The sequence below is a fragment of the Phyllostomus discolor genome, chromosome 6 (genome assembly GCF_004126475.2).
Source record: "Phyllostomus discolor isolate MPI-MPIP mPhyDis1 chromosome 6, mPhyDis1.pri.v3, whole genome shotgun sequence".
NCBI lineage: Eukaryota > Metazoa > Chordata > Mammalia > Chiroptera > Phyllostomidae > Phyllostomus > Phyllostomus discolor.
This window is the reverse complement of record NC_040908.2, coordinates 62,719,893-62,738,308: the sequence shown is the minus strand read 5'-3', so window position 1 is coordinate 62,738,308 and position 18,416 is coordinate 62,719,893. Positions and strand designations below refer to the sequence as shown.

The window sequence follows — 18,416 nt, the reverse complement described above, 5'->3', positions numbered from 1 at the left end:
TATATGGGCTTAAATACAAAATAAAATAACAAGAGGATAAAAAAACTTTTTTGGAAAAAGGAAAAAAAATGTTTTCTATCATACATGTATTGACAGAGATTTCAAAGCAGCTTTGTGAATGGATCATTTCATCATTGTCCCCTAATGCTAGGTTTTTTAAACTGTGGATCTTTACCCATTAGTGAGTCATGAAATCCATTCAGTTTTGATGAACATTAAATAGGAGAGGCTGAACATATCAGAGTGTATCACACATTATAAGGATTACTGATGCAGACACCGGCCAGCAGTGTTTGCGCCGTCATGGGTGAGACATGAGATACATTCACAGGGACTACCGAGTCCTGTGGAAGAAAAGGGGCGGCACAGCTACCCTCTCAAGGGGAAGGCATCTTGGAGCAGCCTGGCCACTCTCTCAAAGGAGAGCACGCGGATCCTTCCTTTCACAGGGCTTGTATTAGCTTTTAAATTGCACAGAATACAGGTAAAGCTCATTAATCACTATCAGACAGTAAGGATCAAACAATAGATAACATACAAAGAACTCTGAGGGCCTATTCTGAGTCAGGGTCTGTTAGCGAAAAGGCCACAAAACTTTAGGAACTTCATTTCCTGCTCGGACCCTTATCATTTAATTGAGAGCATTCTTAGCAAAGTAGGCTTCACAGGAGTTTATGAATTCTTTAGCAGGCCTGATCACCCTGGGGAACCCACCCTTTCCAGCACAGGGCTGCACCCTCCTCTGTCATTGTTTCAGGCTTAAGTCAGGCAGGGGAAGTAAGGCAGCCAAGAAATTAGAAGACTTCTCACAGACAGAATGAGGACTCAGGCTTTTTTAAAGCTGAGGGCAAGGGTCCATTACCCCCTTTTGCTGTAGCCCCCCAAGTCCATCCCTGGGGCCTCCCTGTGATCGTACCTGTCTTAGGTCATCCCTCCCTTGAGGAATGTTACCCGTTATTGGCTAACCGATCAAGCATTGGGGCCCAGTTATGGAAAAAAGAGCAGAAGCAGCACTCCTGCCAGGGAGATAAGCTTTGTCTCCTTAGTGGCTTCTGGTCCAAAGGTCGCTCACTCAGCCTTAGCCATGCGGGGGTTACAGCTCCTGAAACCAGGCAGGGTGGTTCACAACAGATTACATAGTTTTGTACAACTTGTTTTAGAAACATAACTTTAACTTCATACAGGGTTATGATAGTGAAATTATTTCTGAAAGGGTGCTGGAAAAAAAAGTTAGGAAAGGATGTCATCTGGGAAGTGATATTTCTGTTTGCTTGGTATATTCACATCAAGCTTCTCCACTGGGAGTGAGGCGCTTACAGGTTGTATTATCTTAGGTGTGTTTCCAGTCTTTGCCATTACAACATCCCACAGCTTCACACCTCTGGTGCTTCATCCTTCCCCACTTCGGTGGGGAGGAGGTAGAAAATATATTTTGCCTTGCGGCAAATATAACTCCCTCAATACCTAGATGCTCAAAGAAATACAGTCAAACCACAGTTCTCAAACGTCCCCCATCTCAAACAATTTGGTTCTTAACCAAGTTGCTCACAGAAATGTCTCAGTTGCCAACTTTGGTTCTCGACTCAACCCTTTTGTGCTGATAACTGTGTGAGCAGTCGCACACCTCTCAGGTGACAAAGGAGATTCAGTTTTTTAACAAATCACTTTTCAAACAGCCTTCCAGAACAAACTAAGTTCAACAACCCAGGTTCCACTGTATACTGATTTTTAAAGTAACTGTGCACTAAGTTTTCTCAAAACACACTAAATTTAACTCAGTCAAGAAATGGTAAAACTTGTACTCATGTTCAGTACATGTGATCCTTACCTGACACATTTAAAAGGGATGACACTTCATCCAGGAGGCTCTTTAAGGAATGCCAGTCTGCTCACAAACGTGCAGATTCTGACTCAGCAGGTCTGAGTCAGAGGCTCAGCATTCAACCTGTCTGACAACACTGCTAGGACCACATTCAGGGGCCCAGAGAGCCCCAAATGCTGCAGAAGTAAGTGGTGAGATCTTTGGCCCATCCTGCCAGACCTCATCTAGACTACCTGAGCCGCTAGCTCTAAATGCGGTTGGGTGGGACCCACAATGGTTTAGGTTTTATCTAAAATCTGATAAGAATGTATCTTCCCTAGAAAAATATACAAAAGGTGCACCAATAGATTGTTTCTATTACTTTAGCTTGTCATTGAGTAGGAGAGACAACTCAGCCTCAGTGCCTCCCTGACAATGCCGAGTGTCAGCCACGCTCCAACAGCCTGGGTAGAGCTTGTCACACTGGTCAGAGCAGGGCAGAGTCCTGGCTGTCCACTGGGTGGACATCAGAGGACACGCTAAGGTAACCCTTTTTTTTTTATTGAAGGGGTAAAGTTTTACTCATTCTCCAAGTGAGAAGAGGGGCATGGTGTGAAGAAACATGTCAGCATTGAGGGGTGGGGCTTTGAGCTTTTATTGGATTATAATTGGATTAAAAAGCTGGAGGGTTTGCTGTTGCGTGGCCCCTGTGGGCTGCAGGAGGTTCCAGTTTGTCCCAATGTTATCTTCTGCTTGTAGCTGTAGGGAGCAGTGGGTTAAGTCTCCTATTCTTGCTTTCCAGTAATTTCCAGTCCTGAGGAAGAGCTTCTACCCCAGCACTGACAAAACGTACCCTGATGGATTTATACCACAGCTGACATGTAGGTTTCCCCACTCGGTCACTGGCTATGACAGTGAGGGAGGAGGAGGATCAGAATCCTCCCTCCAGACCACACAGACACAAGGTCAAGGGGTTAGCCCGGGTCAGCTTCCGCTGCCTGCTGCTCCCCTAGTCAGAAGTCTCAGGAGGCTGGAGGAGAGGAGGAAATAGAGAATGTCCCCATACGGGCTACCAAAATATTAAGGTGGGTGGTGACGGGGCTGAAAGAATTGGTGAAAGAATTCACAGAGAAGAAAGTGTAGAGAGGAAGGATTTTATTTGCTCTCCAAGAGAGGAGAGGGGTGTGGTGTGGAGAGGTACACCAGCATGTAACCACTGATTTAGAAACTGGGGACTCAGCTTAGCCACCTCTTCTCTTCACACTGCTAGTGGCACAGGAACAGGATGAGATGGTGACAAAAGATATTTTCTTAAATTTTTAACATGCAGACCCTAAGCAAAGGCATTCAGCAACATTCTCTTCCCATAGCTGGCACCTCCATTCTCCCTCGCTCATACCCCCATTACATTTATACAAACTGGTTCCATAAAATTTTTTAAATGTCCATTTCTTTAATTTTAAAAAATATATACAGGAGAAGCCATGTATCTGACAAAGGAATACACATATTAACAAAGCATTTCTTATAGTTCCCAAAACTCTATTATCAGTCTGAAATTCATAAATTAAATATACCAGAACTTTTTTAAGTTAAAATAATTCCCTGTAACTAAATATGCTAGATTTTTTCCAGAAATCAAATGAACCAAGAATATGAATATGGTTTGTGTTAAATAAGGTTTATTGTTAGCTTTATTGCCTATTGACTATAATATGCAATTTTATTGTGCCTTTGCAAACAGGATACATTGCTTAAAAAACTGATCAAAATTTTCCATACATATATCTCTATATAATAGATTACAGTGCAACACTATTCTTGTTACATAATTATAGAAATACTATAGAACCCAAGAGCACAGGGTAAGCAAAAGAAATACAATCCTGAGCCATCTGAACAAGATGGATGAATCCTTTTAGTGTAAGTTCAGAGAACACAGAGGGGGAAACATGCACACTGCAGTCATGAGCAAAATACATTAATTACCTGTTCCTTGCTAGACACACGTGGGGGTAATGGTGAATTCAGAGACATGCACACTCACTCACACTCCCATTTTTTTTCTCCTGCTTCCCTCCCATCTCCAATACATTCACTCCCTCCCCTTCCCAAAAGAAAAGATCAGGCACTAAACCCTAGTGAACCCCACATCTGCCTTGATGCAGAACATTAAATGACTACTAAAATGAGTGTAGGTCCTCACCCATAACGGGAAACAAAGCATGTGCTGTAAGTCAATCCCAGCTGCTTTTGTCTCTATGGAAGTAATGAAACATATGCCTACTGCAGTTTAAAACTGTAGAGGGAAACGTCTTGAAAACAAAGCTTTGTTTTCTCTCCCTATGTTTTACAGTAAAATTGACAGTGGAAAACTCACCCTAAAACTAGATGCTTCATCTATTAAAATACATTTGTCATTTTGTTTTTGGTATGTAATCAATTATAATTCAATAAACAGTCCATGAAGTTTGCACCTGCTTATGGTAAACTGACCACAGCTAGACAGGTGTTCATTAGTCCTTGCGAACATTCCCTCAAGACCAGAATGTGTTAGCGAAGATAATGTATGTTGAGTTAAGTAATGAAAGGTATTTGGTTTGTGTCTTCACTTTATACAGCTTAGTGATGAAATCAACCAAATCATACCTCCATGCCTTCCCTGAAAATAACCTGAGTCTTCTGACTACGCAGACTTACCAGTGTGACTGGCAGTCCACTTCATCAGAGGTTGAACCGGAAAACCAGAGGGCTAATGTCTACGAGCAGTTTGTCTTGTGCAGATGACCAAGAGTTCTTGGTTTTTGCAGGATCTACTGTCCCAAAGGCTGAAATCACTGAGGTGGAAATAACTCACAGCATAAAGAGTACGGAACGTAATTGCATAACCTGCGGAACTACTTGGAGACAAAAAAAGGATCCTCATCCCCCACATAATTTGGTGTGGGTTTTAGTGTCTCTGTATACACAGCTGCTACAGAAAAATCAAAACAAAAGATTTACTTTATAACTTTCTTATTTTCAATTAGATGCTCATACACTCATAAAATACTCACACACTCTATGAATATGAGGTGGCTCTTCAAAATTTTAAAATCAAGAGGCACCAATACCCGTTCATTTATGTATTAGAAGTCTCACATAATCACCACTAAAACAACAGAAATGGCATCTGTGATGATCACACCACAGAGAAAAAAAGATCAAAAGACAACTTTAGCCACGGCACTTCAGATTGTACTTGAAAGCACAGATGCTCTGGCTAAATCAGAATCTAAGGATCTAATAAGGTTTTATTGGTTTAGCATAGTCCAGGACAGACAAATGGAAATGGCTCCTAAAGGAATTTAAGAAACCACTCTGAAATTGTTTTCAATGTACATTATTTTAATTAGTCTGACTGTAAAAAACCTTGGTTCTACCATGACCTCTTGCAAGTGGAACGCAGAGAATGATGAATCAAAGAGCATTCCCCCACAGTGCTGACATCCACAGCCTATGGACCTGACACCACTGGTGAGGATGTTTTTAGAGTAGCAAGGACAGCATATTCTATTTTAGTATCTTTGGTTAAGGCCTGGCCTCTTCAAATCCACCTACCCTTCACATTTAAGTCACCAGTGAATTTTAGTCCACACATTTAGTTAAAGGTCACAAGACATAATTTTCACGTTAAATCGTCATGTCAAGGGTTTCAAATATTTGGCCCTAACCCTGGCCAGCAGGAGGACTACAAGGACCTGGCACAGGAAACTGCCAACAGGATTCCCAACCCTGGGGGAAGGGCAAAGCGGAGCTCTAGCTTTTGTCCTTGAAAGTGGCCTGAGACAACTATGAGTCTCTGGCTGCCAAAAATATTTACCACCAGCCTCCAGTGCAATGTCTGTACTGTTCAAACCCTATGTGGAGCCCAAATGCCATGTAGGTGTTTCTGCTGGTAGGTGAGAAAAAGTTGTGAATAGCACTAAATCTGGTCTAGCAAAAAAAAGCTTAAAAAAAAAAAAAAAAAAAGAAACCCTGGGTTTTAATTCAAAGGAAAAAAATATATAATAAGCCAGTTTTACATCCTCAACCAGAGTATTGCCTTGAATACTCCACGTTCTCTTTTGGAGTCCAAGGAGCTTCTCTCTGCTTTCTTCCTTCACTGCTTTAGTGGAGAGAGGGGGAACTTTAGAGAGGGTTGTAACAGGAAAGCAGAAACACGGGGCAAACGTACTGCGGGGCTGAGAGGTTGAACAAAGCAAGCACTCTGAGCAAGCTGATCCTGATTCCTGGCTCACCCACACAGCACACAGTAGCCCTCAACCTAAGCCTGGCCACACACCAGTCAAGCAGGGCTCTCTGCAGTACCCTCTACTTTACAAACAAAACCCAACTCTCCCAGGTAAGCACTTCAGGACAAACCATCCAGGCTGGTATACTATGGCAAGTGCTGCCACTTTCCAATTAACTTAGCACCAAATCTGTTCTCTCCCTCCCCCCAAACTAAGTCAATCTGTAGTTTAAAATGTGAAGTGTCACAATTCTCTTTCCTTTGTTTTCTTCTTTTTTCATTGTCTCATGAAGTTTTCCTATATTGATGCTCAGTTCCATGTCAGATGAAATAATGTTCCAAAATATTTGGGGATCTCCATATAACATTCTTCTTACGATGACGTACTTAAAGGGTTGTAAGTCAAAATTATGTCCACAAAAGTCTTTTCCATGTAGTTCTTCATACAGAGAAAGACTCTTACACATGGCTATTTCTGGATAGTGCATTACATGAAGATGCCTCACGAGAGAAAAGATCATTGTGTCTCTGTAAGAATAACACAGAGACTCAGTCCACGAGCTGACACACGCTGCAGCGGAGGCATTGAACATTATACTACTCAAATACAGAAACAGCAAGAAACATATTTTGCGCTACAGAAAATTTGCTAGATTCTAACTGTAAGGATTTAATGTAATGACTGATTACTGCATTTTAGAACTGGAACATGCTTCTTCCCTTCCAGATGCACAATGTTTGATGCTGGTGCACACACACACGCACACACACAATACTGTGTCTGCAATGATATACAAATGCAATAGACAGCCAAGTCCTAAAGGCAAATTTCAGAGAACAGGGCTACTAAGACCAAGAGAGCAAATATCAACTTAAGAACACTTCTAACTTCAGAATTTCATTTTATTGAACACACTTTTAAAATAAGCACCTCTTGGCAATAAAAGCAAAGAAACAACAGTGCTCCTTCCACTCTATTCCAGCGGAAGACTTCTCACACCAACCTGCTAAATTCATGGTGGAATTTTAAAAATAGGCAGCCAGGCCACCAGCAAAGCTCAAATGCAGGTCTGCTGACTTTTCAGTGAGAACTGGAGCAGAGAAAAAGATCAAAAAGCAAACTCAGAATCTATCACAGCTTTCTTTCTTAAGCAAAAAAAAAAAAAAAGTTTTATAACCACAATTCAATTTTTCAAACTTTTTCTGAAGAATTTTCATTTAATTATGTACACATAACAGGAAATAAAACCTTTTCACAAACATTCTCAAAGCTTACAATTATCAAGAAAATGACAAAAGTAAAAGCAGGAGAAATACTAATCACATGGCAGGGAGGTCAATTTCCATTTCTGCTCTTAAAAAGTAAAAAAATTACCATATAATTAAGTACAAAAACCTGCATTGAATGACAACTGCTGGTGTATTTACTTGATCAGAAATGAAGACCAAGAATATAATAGAGCCCTATGATCATATTTATCTGGAACACTCCCTCAGTGTGTACACTAACGTGTTGGCAACGTCCCTGGAGCATTAGCTTATATAAACACGGGAGTCCTTGGTTAGCTGCATTAAATGGAACATTCTCTTCTGAAATGCACCCACAATTCAGTTTCACTTACAAATTACAAACTAAATTATTTCTTCAGAAAAATATCTGTTTGGCGTCTCCTGGACTTTGTTCCATTGGACAATATGGACATTTTAATCTGTGTAAACACAAGGAAAAAAAACACCGAGTCAAGGAACAGGATCAGTATTGAGCATTCCGTTTCATACAGTCATAAAGTATCTTTAACAATTAATACACACACAGACTTACTCACAAACACACACAATGTGTTATTCGAGGGTGAACTATGGTTTCCCTTCACGTAACAGCCAAGCTTTGAAGAGTCACAATTAAAATCATGTAAGCCAGACCCTAAACTGAAAGGCTCTTCTTCAGCAGATGTCAGCAAAAATCATTTGGTAAACAAAACAAAGACAACTCTTCTGAAAATTGCTTTTGGAGTTTTCAGACGTAAATCCAAGGTTTAGGATGCATCTGTCTTCAAATGAGTTTCAAATCTACTGGTCACACAATCCACTCAAATGCAGCAAATCAGATGCCAGCTGCCAAGCCCACAAAATACGTGGCCTCCCAAGAGCGGCTGATGTGTCTTGTAGTGGGGCACACAAAACCAGCATGGATGCATGGTTTGGGGAGGGCACAGACACCTCTGTTACATGCCAGGAGCTCCTCTTAAAGGAAAGACTTTATCATAATGGTTTGCAATGGACTCCAGTAAACAATTTTCTAGCTGCCTAAACTAAAAATAGGCTTTGAGACTTTTGAGCTCTAATGTATACAAATTATAAGTATATGTACCCTTTGAATCAGCAGTTTCAATTATTAATATATAAATAAAAATATATAAATATATATACACCCTTTGAATCAGCAATATCACATATAGATAATGTAATTCACCTTACAGTAATAGAAGTTAAATGCTCACCAATAAGGGACTAGTTTAATAATTATCATTTCTACATAATAAAATAATCTGCAGCTTTAAAAAGAGAATGAGGGCTCTTTCTGTAGCATATAAAAGAGCCCCAAGATGTATCACAAGTGACCACTCTATAGTATGCTACATGTTACCATCTGCGTACAAAGGCAGGATGGGTGGGGGCGATGACATTGTGTTGCCTACCCAAGAAGAGTTAAAGATCATGCTTAGAAGTCTAATCACTAAATTCATAAACAAATTTAAAAACTGACCAAAAAAATAAAAAATCAGGTACCACCCACTATGCTAAATGAATAGTTATGAAATCTATTTCTACATTCTAACAACATTTACTTATTCTCATTACTTTTCATCCTCACACTAAGTTACAAAAGAAATTTTTTTACTAACATTTAAAAAGCCAGACACTTACTTGCTACCATTAAACATTTTGTTCAGGGCGTCTCTTGATATAATATGACCACAGACCAATTTCATGGGTGGATTGTTATCTGTTGTTTGCTGCCGAAGAATGGGGCAGGCAAATATAGAGTGATACCAGCACTTTTTACCAAGGTCCACTTCAATCTGTTAAAAAAAAGTAAAAAGACTCAGGTTATAGCTCAGGACACCTTCACAGCAGTGTGCACGCACCGTGCGGCAGAGAACACTGACCCAATGTACTCCTTTAACACACCTTTTTACAGCACTCTTCTAACTTGAGAGGGACAGTCATAGGATTCAAGTATTATTTCATAATTCTAAATTAACCTTCAAATTTTTGTTATAGAGAATTTTTATGAGTGTATCTGAGCCAAACTGACGACAACTGCAGGGAAGCAAATCTCAATGGCTTGAGAAAATAAATTATTTATGATACTTTCAAACAAAATTTGATGCCTGAGAACTGAGTCAAAAGCAAGCAAATCAATGCTCTAGAAGTCAAACACGCTCGACAAGTCATTAGATACACCTAACAGTAAAACCCATCAGAAATCCCGACTGTTTTACAGCACACTTAGCTAGGTGATAAAACTCAGTGCATTAATTCCTTTAAAAAGAAACCAAACATGGTTTGTTTCTATATGAACTTCACATCTAAGTTTCCCATGCTTTGTGTATAATGGTCCACAGAAACCTCCTGAAACAAGGGCCTCACACTGAAGTTCAGCAGGTCCTCTCACAGTCACAGTCCACAACACTTGTGTCAATTACTTCTCTGTGCAGTGAGCAAAACAAGGAAAAGCTATGGAATCGCCTAACACAGAGGTTGGCTATGGTAGGGGCCCAACAAATGACAATTTGGTTTTCTTTCTTTCTTAATCTAAAATGGCTATCAATATAAAAGTCTTTCAAGAAAGCTGACAAAGTGTAACAGAAAAATCCTGAGAAAAAAACAGCCAGATCATTACTTCCAAGTGCTTTATTATCCTTGACACACAGACTTGAGGTGAATTCAGATTTCAGTGTGCTCCGTTCTAGTGCATGAGTATGAGAGGTATACATCACTGGGAAACTGCCAAGGTCTTGCAGGAACTTGCCTCTGCAAAGCAAGTGAAGGTTCAAGTTCTAAGGGCACTCAAAATGAGCAGCAGTCAAGCAGGGGTGCTGCTGGTGTCCTGACCACACTCAGGACTGGAGATGCACCTGTGCTTTGCATCAAACCAGATGTCTGAGGAGAAGCTGGGGTAACCAACCAACAGTTACCAGCTGGAAGAACAAGGTAACTGCAGATAAATCTGTGCACAGGTGTGGCGGAAAAGAAACAAAAAGCCAAATGCATGTTTTAGCCCTTTAGGGTCTGTGATACAACCATGCAAAAGTAACTCCAAAGTTGTAGTGCTTACTGTCAGAGGCCTGGTGGAAATACACCTACAAGAACCTTTGTCTCCCTATGTAAGCAAACCTGAGTACTTACTCTGTATCCCATATTATTCTAAGCATATTTATGTTTCCTCCAGCCTTTAATAGTCCCAAAAGAGAAGGATGGTCTCCATTTCAGAGATGAACAAACTACTTGGAGAAGTTAGGAACTGGCAAGTTACTGGAAGTGACGTTTAAAACCATGGCCTATTCCACGACAACAGTGGACACACAGTACTGGAGGTACACACTGATGACTGCAGGTGTCAAAGGATGACCTTTAATTTAATAGCAATGCACTTACTTTACTTGGTATTAGAAAAATATAAAAAGCACTGGCTGGTGTAGCTCAGTGGACTGAGTGCTGGCCTATGACCCAAAGGATTGCTGGTTCAATTCCCAGTTAGGGCACATTCCTGGGTTGCAGGCCAGGTCCATGGGGGGCAGTGTGCAAGAGGCAACCACACGCTGATATTTCTCTCCCTTTCTTTCACCCTCCCTTCCCCTCTCTCTAAAAATAAGTAAATAGCCCTGGCTCGTGTGGCTCAGTGGATTGAGCACTGGCCTGTGAACCAAAGGATTGCTGGTTCGATTCCCAGTCAGGACACATTCCTGGGTAGCAGGCCAGGTCCCTAGTGAGGGCCATGTGAGAGGCAACCACACACTGATGTTTCTCTCCCTTTCTTCCTCCCTCCCTTTCCCTCTCTCTAAAAATATATAAAATCTTAAATAAATAAATAAACAAATAAAACGAGCTCAAACCTATGATCTCATAAACAACAATACTAAGATAAAACTAAATCCAATCAAATTGACTCACTGCTTTTATGTATTTTTTAAAAATCATAGTATGTGGTGTGTCAAGTGCAAAACACATTACATGCTACAGTATTTCCCACCCTCCCAACTGCCAGTGTTTTCTTCATTAGCTTTCATTGCCACTCTAAGTCAAAAAATTAAGAAAACCCCTCCAGTGCCTCCAAAATGTACTTGGCCCCCCACTTCTATTATTTAATCATGTGAGCATATGCATAAAAAAAACCCTGTCAAAAGGCTATACAATAATGTTCCCCAGTTAAAAGGCAAGACCAACATTTTAAATCCTTAACATTCATATTCTTCTAATGGCAGGAAAGGTAAATAACCAATAGGAAATGGAACTCACGGGTAATTCATCCTTCTGGTTCCAAACTCCAGTGCACTGCCTCTGTTCAATCACAGCTTTAATGTTAATTAAAGCCGGCAGTGCCACGCAACCTGCTGAGAAACTGGGAGAACAGAAGAGGAAATGTCAGTGTCAGGCCAGTGTCAGACAGCTTGGTCCTACAAATGTCAATTCCTCCAGACTCTGTGTGCAGAGAGCTATTACAATCGGACAGGGCACAGAGCTCTCCGCTCTGCTAAATTAGCACATATGTGCACATGCGCACACATAGGTTTTAAGTTATACAGAACCACCAGACTTAACGGGCTCTATCTATCAGTCATTAATGACATTCTGAAACATTTTCTTGCATGGTTCCTTCTAGAGCCAGATCACCCCTGTTCAGGGCACAAATACTCAGATCTAGAAGTGCCACAGTCAATTCTCAGCACAGTCCCTCTTCAGGACTTTCCACTGACTAGGGTCACATCTGATGAATGTTCCACATGGATACAAAAGCCCAGCCCTGCTGTCCCAATATCAGAGGTCCTCAGGGATGGGTTGAGGCCTTTGGTTAGCCTGCATTCACATTTCAACTTTTCCCTCTGCCTAATCTTGCTGCTTTTATCCCCACCACAGGGACTGATCCCAGTAACCTCTTCCTGTCAATCTCGACCCATTTCAGAGTCTGGTCCCCAGACAACCTGACCTGCGGCCTGGGCCTGGGCCTGCATTATAGTTAAATGCACGAGTGTCTCCTGCAGTCCAATGGCGCACCCTATGGGACGCAGACTGTACCCCACACGTTGCCAGGCACACAGCAGAAATTAAAAACACTTGAGGAATTAAATGAAGAGTAAAAAAAGTTATTTTCTTAAAACAGGTTCTTAAACTTTTTGGTTTCTGGTCCTCTTTGCATACTTAAATATTAAGGATATCAAAGAGCATTTGTTGTGGATATTGCACTAGAAATTAAAACAAAATTTTTTAAAATATTAATTCACTTAAAAATAATAAACAATACATGTTATAAATTATATTCTTACTCAAAACCCCCTATTTTCCAAGCCCAAAGTAAATGTGTGAGAAGACCTTCAAAGAATTAGCATATCTAATTATACATTATCAAAAAAATTTCATTAATATCACCAAGCAAATCAGAAAAGTCTTTAAATATGGGAAAGCTGGCAAGCTTACAGTGGCAGTACAAGTTTTCCAAAATTTCTATCTTAGCTCAAAATTTTAATTTTATCATTATGGCAAAAGATACTGTCAGCTGCTTTCCTTGATAACAGGCTCACTTTATTTTAAAAAATGTATGCTAAACACCTGAATATGAATAATTATAGTCTGTCTTTTAGTGATTCTTTCAAGTAACAGCTGTGTTCCATAAAAATAAAAGAAAAAAACTAGCTTATTAGCTCATAACTCTAACAACATACAGGTGCTTTTTCCTGAGACGATAATCATATTTGGGCATGAAGCTGAAGTGTTTTATATGAACTTCCTACTGTGACACACAAATATTAAAAAGATGTGTACTCAAAAGTCAATATTTAATAAAACTAATCATTTTAATGTTTTATCAAGAACATTCTTAAGTAAAACCAGCATGTCTTAAGCCGCAAGTATGTGGTGGTGAGGAAAATGGGATTTTTCAGACCACTGCTCTGATCTGTGCTAAGGCTCAAGCAATTAACTCACCACTGTTTCTGCACCATCTGTGCAAATGTCCACCTAGTGGAAGAGTCTCAAGACCCCCCAGGTTCACAGATTACACTTTAGAAACTGCTGCTCTAAAATTGTCACTGTCAACCATGACAATCTCTTAAAATACCAACTGCACTCTTCTTTGGAAAGACAATCTCTCGACTTTAAACATCAAGAACTAGGAAACAAGTTAAGAACTAACCAGTATGATGCATATTTCAGTAATAGGACCAATTTCCATACCTGACACTGAGAGGGGATTCCACAGAAAGCCCCAGGAGGGCACAGGCATCCCGTGTAAAGATGTCACAAATGTCAGCCCACTGGTTTGCATCAAGCAGGTGAACATATGGTGAGTTCTCAATCCCTTGTCTCAGGTACACGAGGCTTCCCATCAACACCTGAATGTCTAAACAAAAGCAGCAGCAACTTAGAGGTGTGAATGATTATACCTGAAATAGAGCTGGCCTGCAGGTAATAATAGGCTGAGAAAGGCAAGAATCCCTGAAACTGACACAGCCTAAAATAATTTATTCACAATGTCTTTTAGAATTCTGGTCTTTAAGCTTGGCTTCTCCCTTCACCTTGAAGAAACAGTACAGAGAAAAGGGAGGGAAAAAAGAAAGCACTCAACATTGGTCTTGCAGTTATTTTATAGTTACAAATAGTGTAGTACAATTACCATTATTTTCAAGAACAATAATTATGCTATAAAAGGGGCCACCACATATTATTTGACTGTAGAACTACCCACTACTTCCACTGTGACACCTAGGGGTGCTCTGAAACACTCTGCTGTAGCAGTAACAGCAGCATGGGGGCCTGGGAACGGGGAGCAAGTGCACACTTCCCTCTTTCTCATATCTCCTCTCAGTTTAGTATCAAATCCCCCCAAATGCAAGGTCTCTTTCTGACTTTTTTTAAGGGAGGGTGACTAGTTATTTCAGAGAATTCCTCTCTCCACTCAGCCTCAGTTTCTCAACATCAATAACTTGATATAGCTCCACACAAAGTATCCACGGAAAGCTTACTGTTAGAGAGATCAGTAATAAAAACTTATTTCCAATGTTTACAAAAAAAATAGAATCGGAAACGTAACATGACTTTTACAAAGTCACAAAGCTTGGAAGTACATAGTGAGGCCAAGGCCCAGATACAGATCTCCTGAAAATTCATCCAATGTCCTTTGGCTACTGAGTAATTATGTATAGAGCACTGAAGAAATTACTTGCTTTAAATTAACTTAATCTAAGAGGGCTCTATGTGCAATCTTTATTCTTGAAAGACACTATTTGGTTTTGTACCTATCCAGGTGAAAAGTTGATGAATGTCTTGAAAATAAAGCAAGCTGTATTGAGTGTGCATTAATTTCTTGGCTAATATTTCAGTTCACTACATTAGAGCCATCATGATCTGAACGAAAGAGCATTTCTGCTTCTAAATACCTGAATTCCAATTTGAGGCCTGTCAATCTAACTGGACTCATAAGTTGGCTTCATCTGATTTTCTCTGTTTCATAACAATATAGTTTAGTATTTGCTAGGCTGCATTTGATCTGGCATTTCACTTATGAGTCTAATACTTTTTTTGCTCCAGACCCAGTCACAGCTTTTTCTGTGAGTATCATCTACAACTGTTTCCATTCACTACGAAGCACATATTAGATCTACTTAAGATATGATTCAATTCCAGTGGTGGCTACAGGTCTGCTGCAAACATTAAAAACATGATTCACTTAGACTTCCTGTCAAGATGGCCACATAGGTAAACATGGCTCACTTCCTTGCACAACCACATTAAAATTACAACTAATATATATAGAACCACCACCACCAAGAACCATCAGAAATCAAGCTGAATGGAAGTCTGACAACTGAGGAATTAAAGAAACCACATCCATGCAGACTGGGAGGAGGGGCAGAGACACAGAGAGGGCTGGTCCCACATTCACATTTGGTGGATAAACATTCGGAAGGAGTATTTAAGGGAGCAAGGGATTCCAGCCAACACCAGGCATCCCAGCCAAGGGTTCCAGTGCCAATAGGATAAGTCTCCATAACTCCTACCTGCAAAAATCATGGGTAATTGAGTCAGTGGAAAAACCTGCTGGAGACCCAACCAGTTTCTCTTAAGGAACCCACACACAGACTTACTCAGACTCACTCCCTCTGACCTCCAGCACTGAGGTAGCAGCTGGAAGGCACTGGTGGCATACAGAGAGGAACTGAAGTGTCTAGCATCAAGGTGAGAACTGGGGGACCAGCTTCCTCCCAGAGAGAAAGATGGACAGAGGCCACCGTCTCCTTTCTGAATCCTCCCCCGCACATAGCCACACAGCCAGCAGGCGAATGCCACATCTGAGATTCCATCAACCTGGCTAACACTGTTTGCCCCACCCTGGAGATCCCTTCAGACTCCATCCCACCCAATTTACCAGGATACCCAAACCGTTAACAATGATGTTTCCATATGTATGGCAGGTCTTGGCTTTAGCTTCACAGCTTCCTAAATCCTCTTAAACAAGCAACAGCTGGCCTCAGTGAGCCCCTAGCCCCCTGTATCTCTTGCTAAGTGGCCCCAGGCCTGGCACTAGCAGCAGCCAGTCTAGACTAACAGCTTAGCTTCATCTGGGAAACTCCAAGCTCAGCACAAGCAACAGCCATCTCAGACTGCTTTAGAGTCAGGCAGAGTGGCCTCAGGCAGAACAAAGGTGGGGGTTAACCTTGGCCAGCACCACCTGGGAAACCCCAGAGCAGTGCACCCAGTGGAGGGCTACAGACCACACCGGAGCACTACCACACTGCCCCTGCACGGCTGATCCTCCACAGAGGATGGAAGTTGGTGGTCAGTGGTCACAACCAGTCCTTGCAGCTGACTGGCCTAGGTAAATCCCTCCCAGTGACCTGCCAACAGTCATCATGGCTCAACTACAAGATGAGAGTATAATCAGCCCACCCAAAGGGTGCACGTCGAGTACCCAGTGTGGGTAATAGTGGAGGCAGTGCCACTGGAGGTCACCTGCTACATTAGCTGATACTACAAAGACAGGGAGTCATAGTAGCTCGACCTAAACATAAAAACAAACACAAGGAGGCTGCCAAATTAAACAAAGACAAAGAAACATGGCCCAAATGAAAGAACAGATCAGAACTCCAGAAAAAGACCTAAACAAAATGGAGATAGCAATCTATCAGATACAGAGTTCAAAACACTGGTTATAAGGATATTTAAGAATTTAGTGAGGACCTCAACAGCATAAAAAAGATCCAGTCAGAAACAAAGGATACACTGACTGAAATACAGAACAATTTACAGGGAAACAACACTAGAGTGGATGTAGCCGAGAATCAAATCAGCGATTTGGAACATAAGGAGTCAAAAAACAACCAATTAGAACAACAAGAAGTAAAAAAGAATCCAAAAAAATGAGGACAGTGTAACCAGCCCTGGGACAGCTTCAAGCATTCCACATTTGTATTTTGGGTATGCCAGAAGGAGAAGAGAAAGAGCAAGAAATTGGAAATCTATCTGAAAAAATAATGAAAGAAAACTGCCCTAATTTGATGAAATAAATAGACATGCAAGTCCAGGAAGCATAGAGAATCCCAAACAAGATGGATACAAACTCCACTCCAAAACACATCATAATTAAAATGCCAAAGGTTAAAGACAAAGAACCTTAAAAGCAGCAAGGGAAAAGTAGTTAATTACCTACAGGGTGTTCCCTTAAGACTATCTGCTGATTTCTTAAAAGAAACTTTGCAGGCTAGAAGGGACTGAAAAGAAATATTCAAAGTCATGAAAAGCAGGGACCTATAGCCAAGATTGCTCTACCCAGCAAAGGCATCATTTACAATCAAAGGGCAGATAAAGAGATTCCCAGACAAGAAAAAAACTAAAGGAGTTCATCATCACCAAACCATTACTCTATGAAATCTTAAAGGGACTTAAATTTAAGAAAAAGAAGATGATCAAAACTATGAACAATAAAATGGCAATAAATACATACCTATCAACAGTTGAATCTAAAAAACTAAGCAAATAAGAGGAACAGAAACAGAATCATGGATACAGAGAGCATTTTGATGGGTGCCAGACAGGAGGGTGTTGTGGGGGAATGGGTGAAGAGGGGAGGGCATTGAGAAGAACAAATAGGCAGTTACAGAAGAGTCACGGGGATGTAAACTACAGTACAGGAAATGGAGTAGCCAAAAAACCTATGCCTGACCCATGGACATGAACAATGGTGTGGAGATTACCTAAGGAAGTGTGGGGGATCTAGGGAGGGGGCAAAAGGGGAAAAAATTGGGACCACTATAATAGCATAATCAATAAAATATAATTAAAAAACAAAATAAAATACATTAAAAATATGTGACTCGGGACTCACCTTTTTGATGATTTAGGGCAAATGGCTGAAAATTTTTAGCATATTGCAATGCTTCCCGCTGATTTGTAGTTCCACCCATTAGCAAGCTAATAAAATACAGTCTATGTAGCTTAAATTCCAAGGAGCTGTTTTGGGCTATAAGCATTTCTCGGTTTGATACTGCCCACCTAAAGAAAAAAGCAAACACAATTTTAACAATTATTAACAGCTTAAGTAAAGTATTAAAAATTGTTTGAAACCTAGTAACATGAAAAAAAGTGTTTGGCCTGCCATCTTGTGGAAGTTGGTGGTAACATCAATCCCTAGGCCCAGAGACATTTGTATAAAAGCAAGCATAACAATTAAAACTGAAGAGGCTTTCAACCAATGAAAAAAAGAAAAAAATATTGTTAGATGACAATTACATACTTAATATACTTTTATACTAAGGCATAATTGACTCTGATAAGTTACATGACAGATCTGGAATTGTGCTGGCCACATTTTGAAAAAGGTGTCAGCCATGAGACTCACTACTGAATTGCCTAGATCCACTACTTTTTTCCTGTTAAACTGAAAATGAATCACCAGATTCTGAAAGGGAACTATCAGTCTTTAAACCTTTGTTAGGTGCAAGATTTTGTGCTACTCACTTTGGAATTAAAAACAGTAAACACCAGTATTTACTCTTAAGTTGCTTTCAGTCTGATCAGGCACATAAAGCCATATAAACATCATAAGCAAGGATGTCACACTCATTT

The 18,416-nt window shown here is 40.5% G+C and overlaps 1 protein-coding gene across 1 annotated transcript in view; it reads right to left on the bottom strand.

The window, feature by feature from the left end:
* Nucleotides 1-3,463: 3,463 nt before the first annotated feature.
* RMND5A (required for meiotic nuclear division 5 homolog A) overlaps nucleotides 3,464-18,416 on the bottom strand; it is a 64,627-nt gene continuing 49,674 nt past the window's right edge. Inside the window, exons 5-9 of the mRNA XM_028514466.2 lie at nucleotides 17,677-17,843; nucleotides 13,530-13,695; nucleotides 11,598-11,700; nucleotides 9,003-9,157; nucleotides 3,464-7,783 (exon numbers count right to left, since the gene is read on the bottom strand). Of these exons, the coding sequence (XP_028370267.1) occupies nucleotides 7,720-7,783; nucleotides 9,003-9,157; nucleotides 11,598-11,700; nucleotides 13,530-13,695; nucleotides 17,677-17,843 (655 nt within the window). The 3' untranslated portion in view covers nucleotides 3,464-7,719. The remainder of the gene's footprint in view (nucleotides 7,784-9,002; nucleotides 9,158-11,597; nucleotides 11,701-13,529; nucleotides 13,696-17,676; nucleotides 17,844-18,416) is intronic.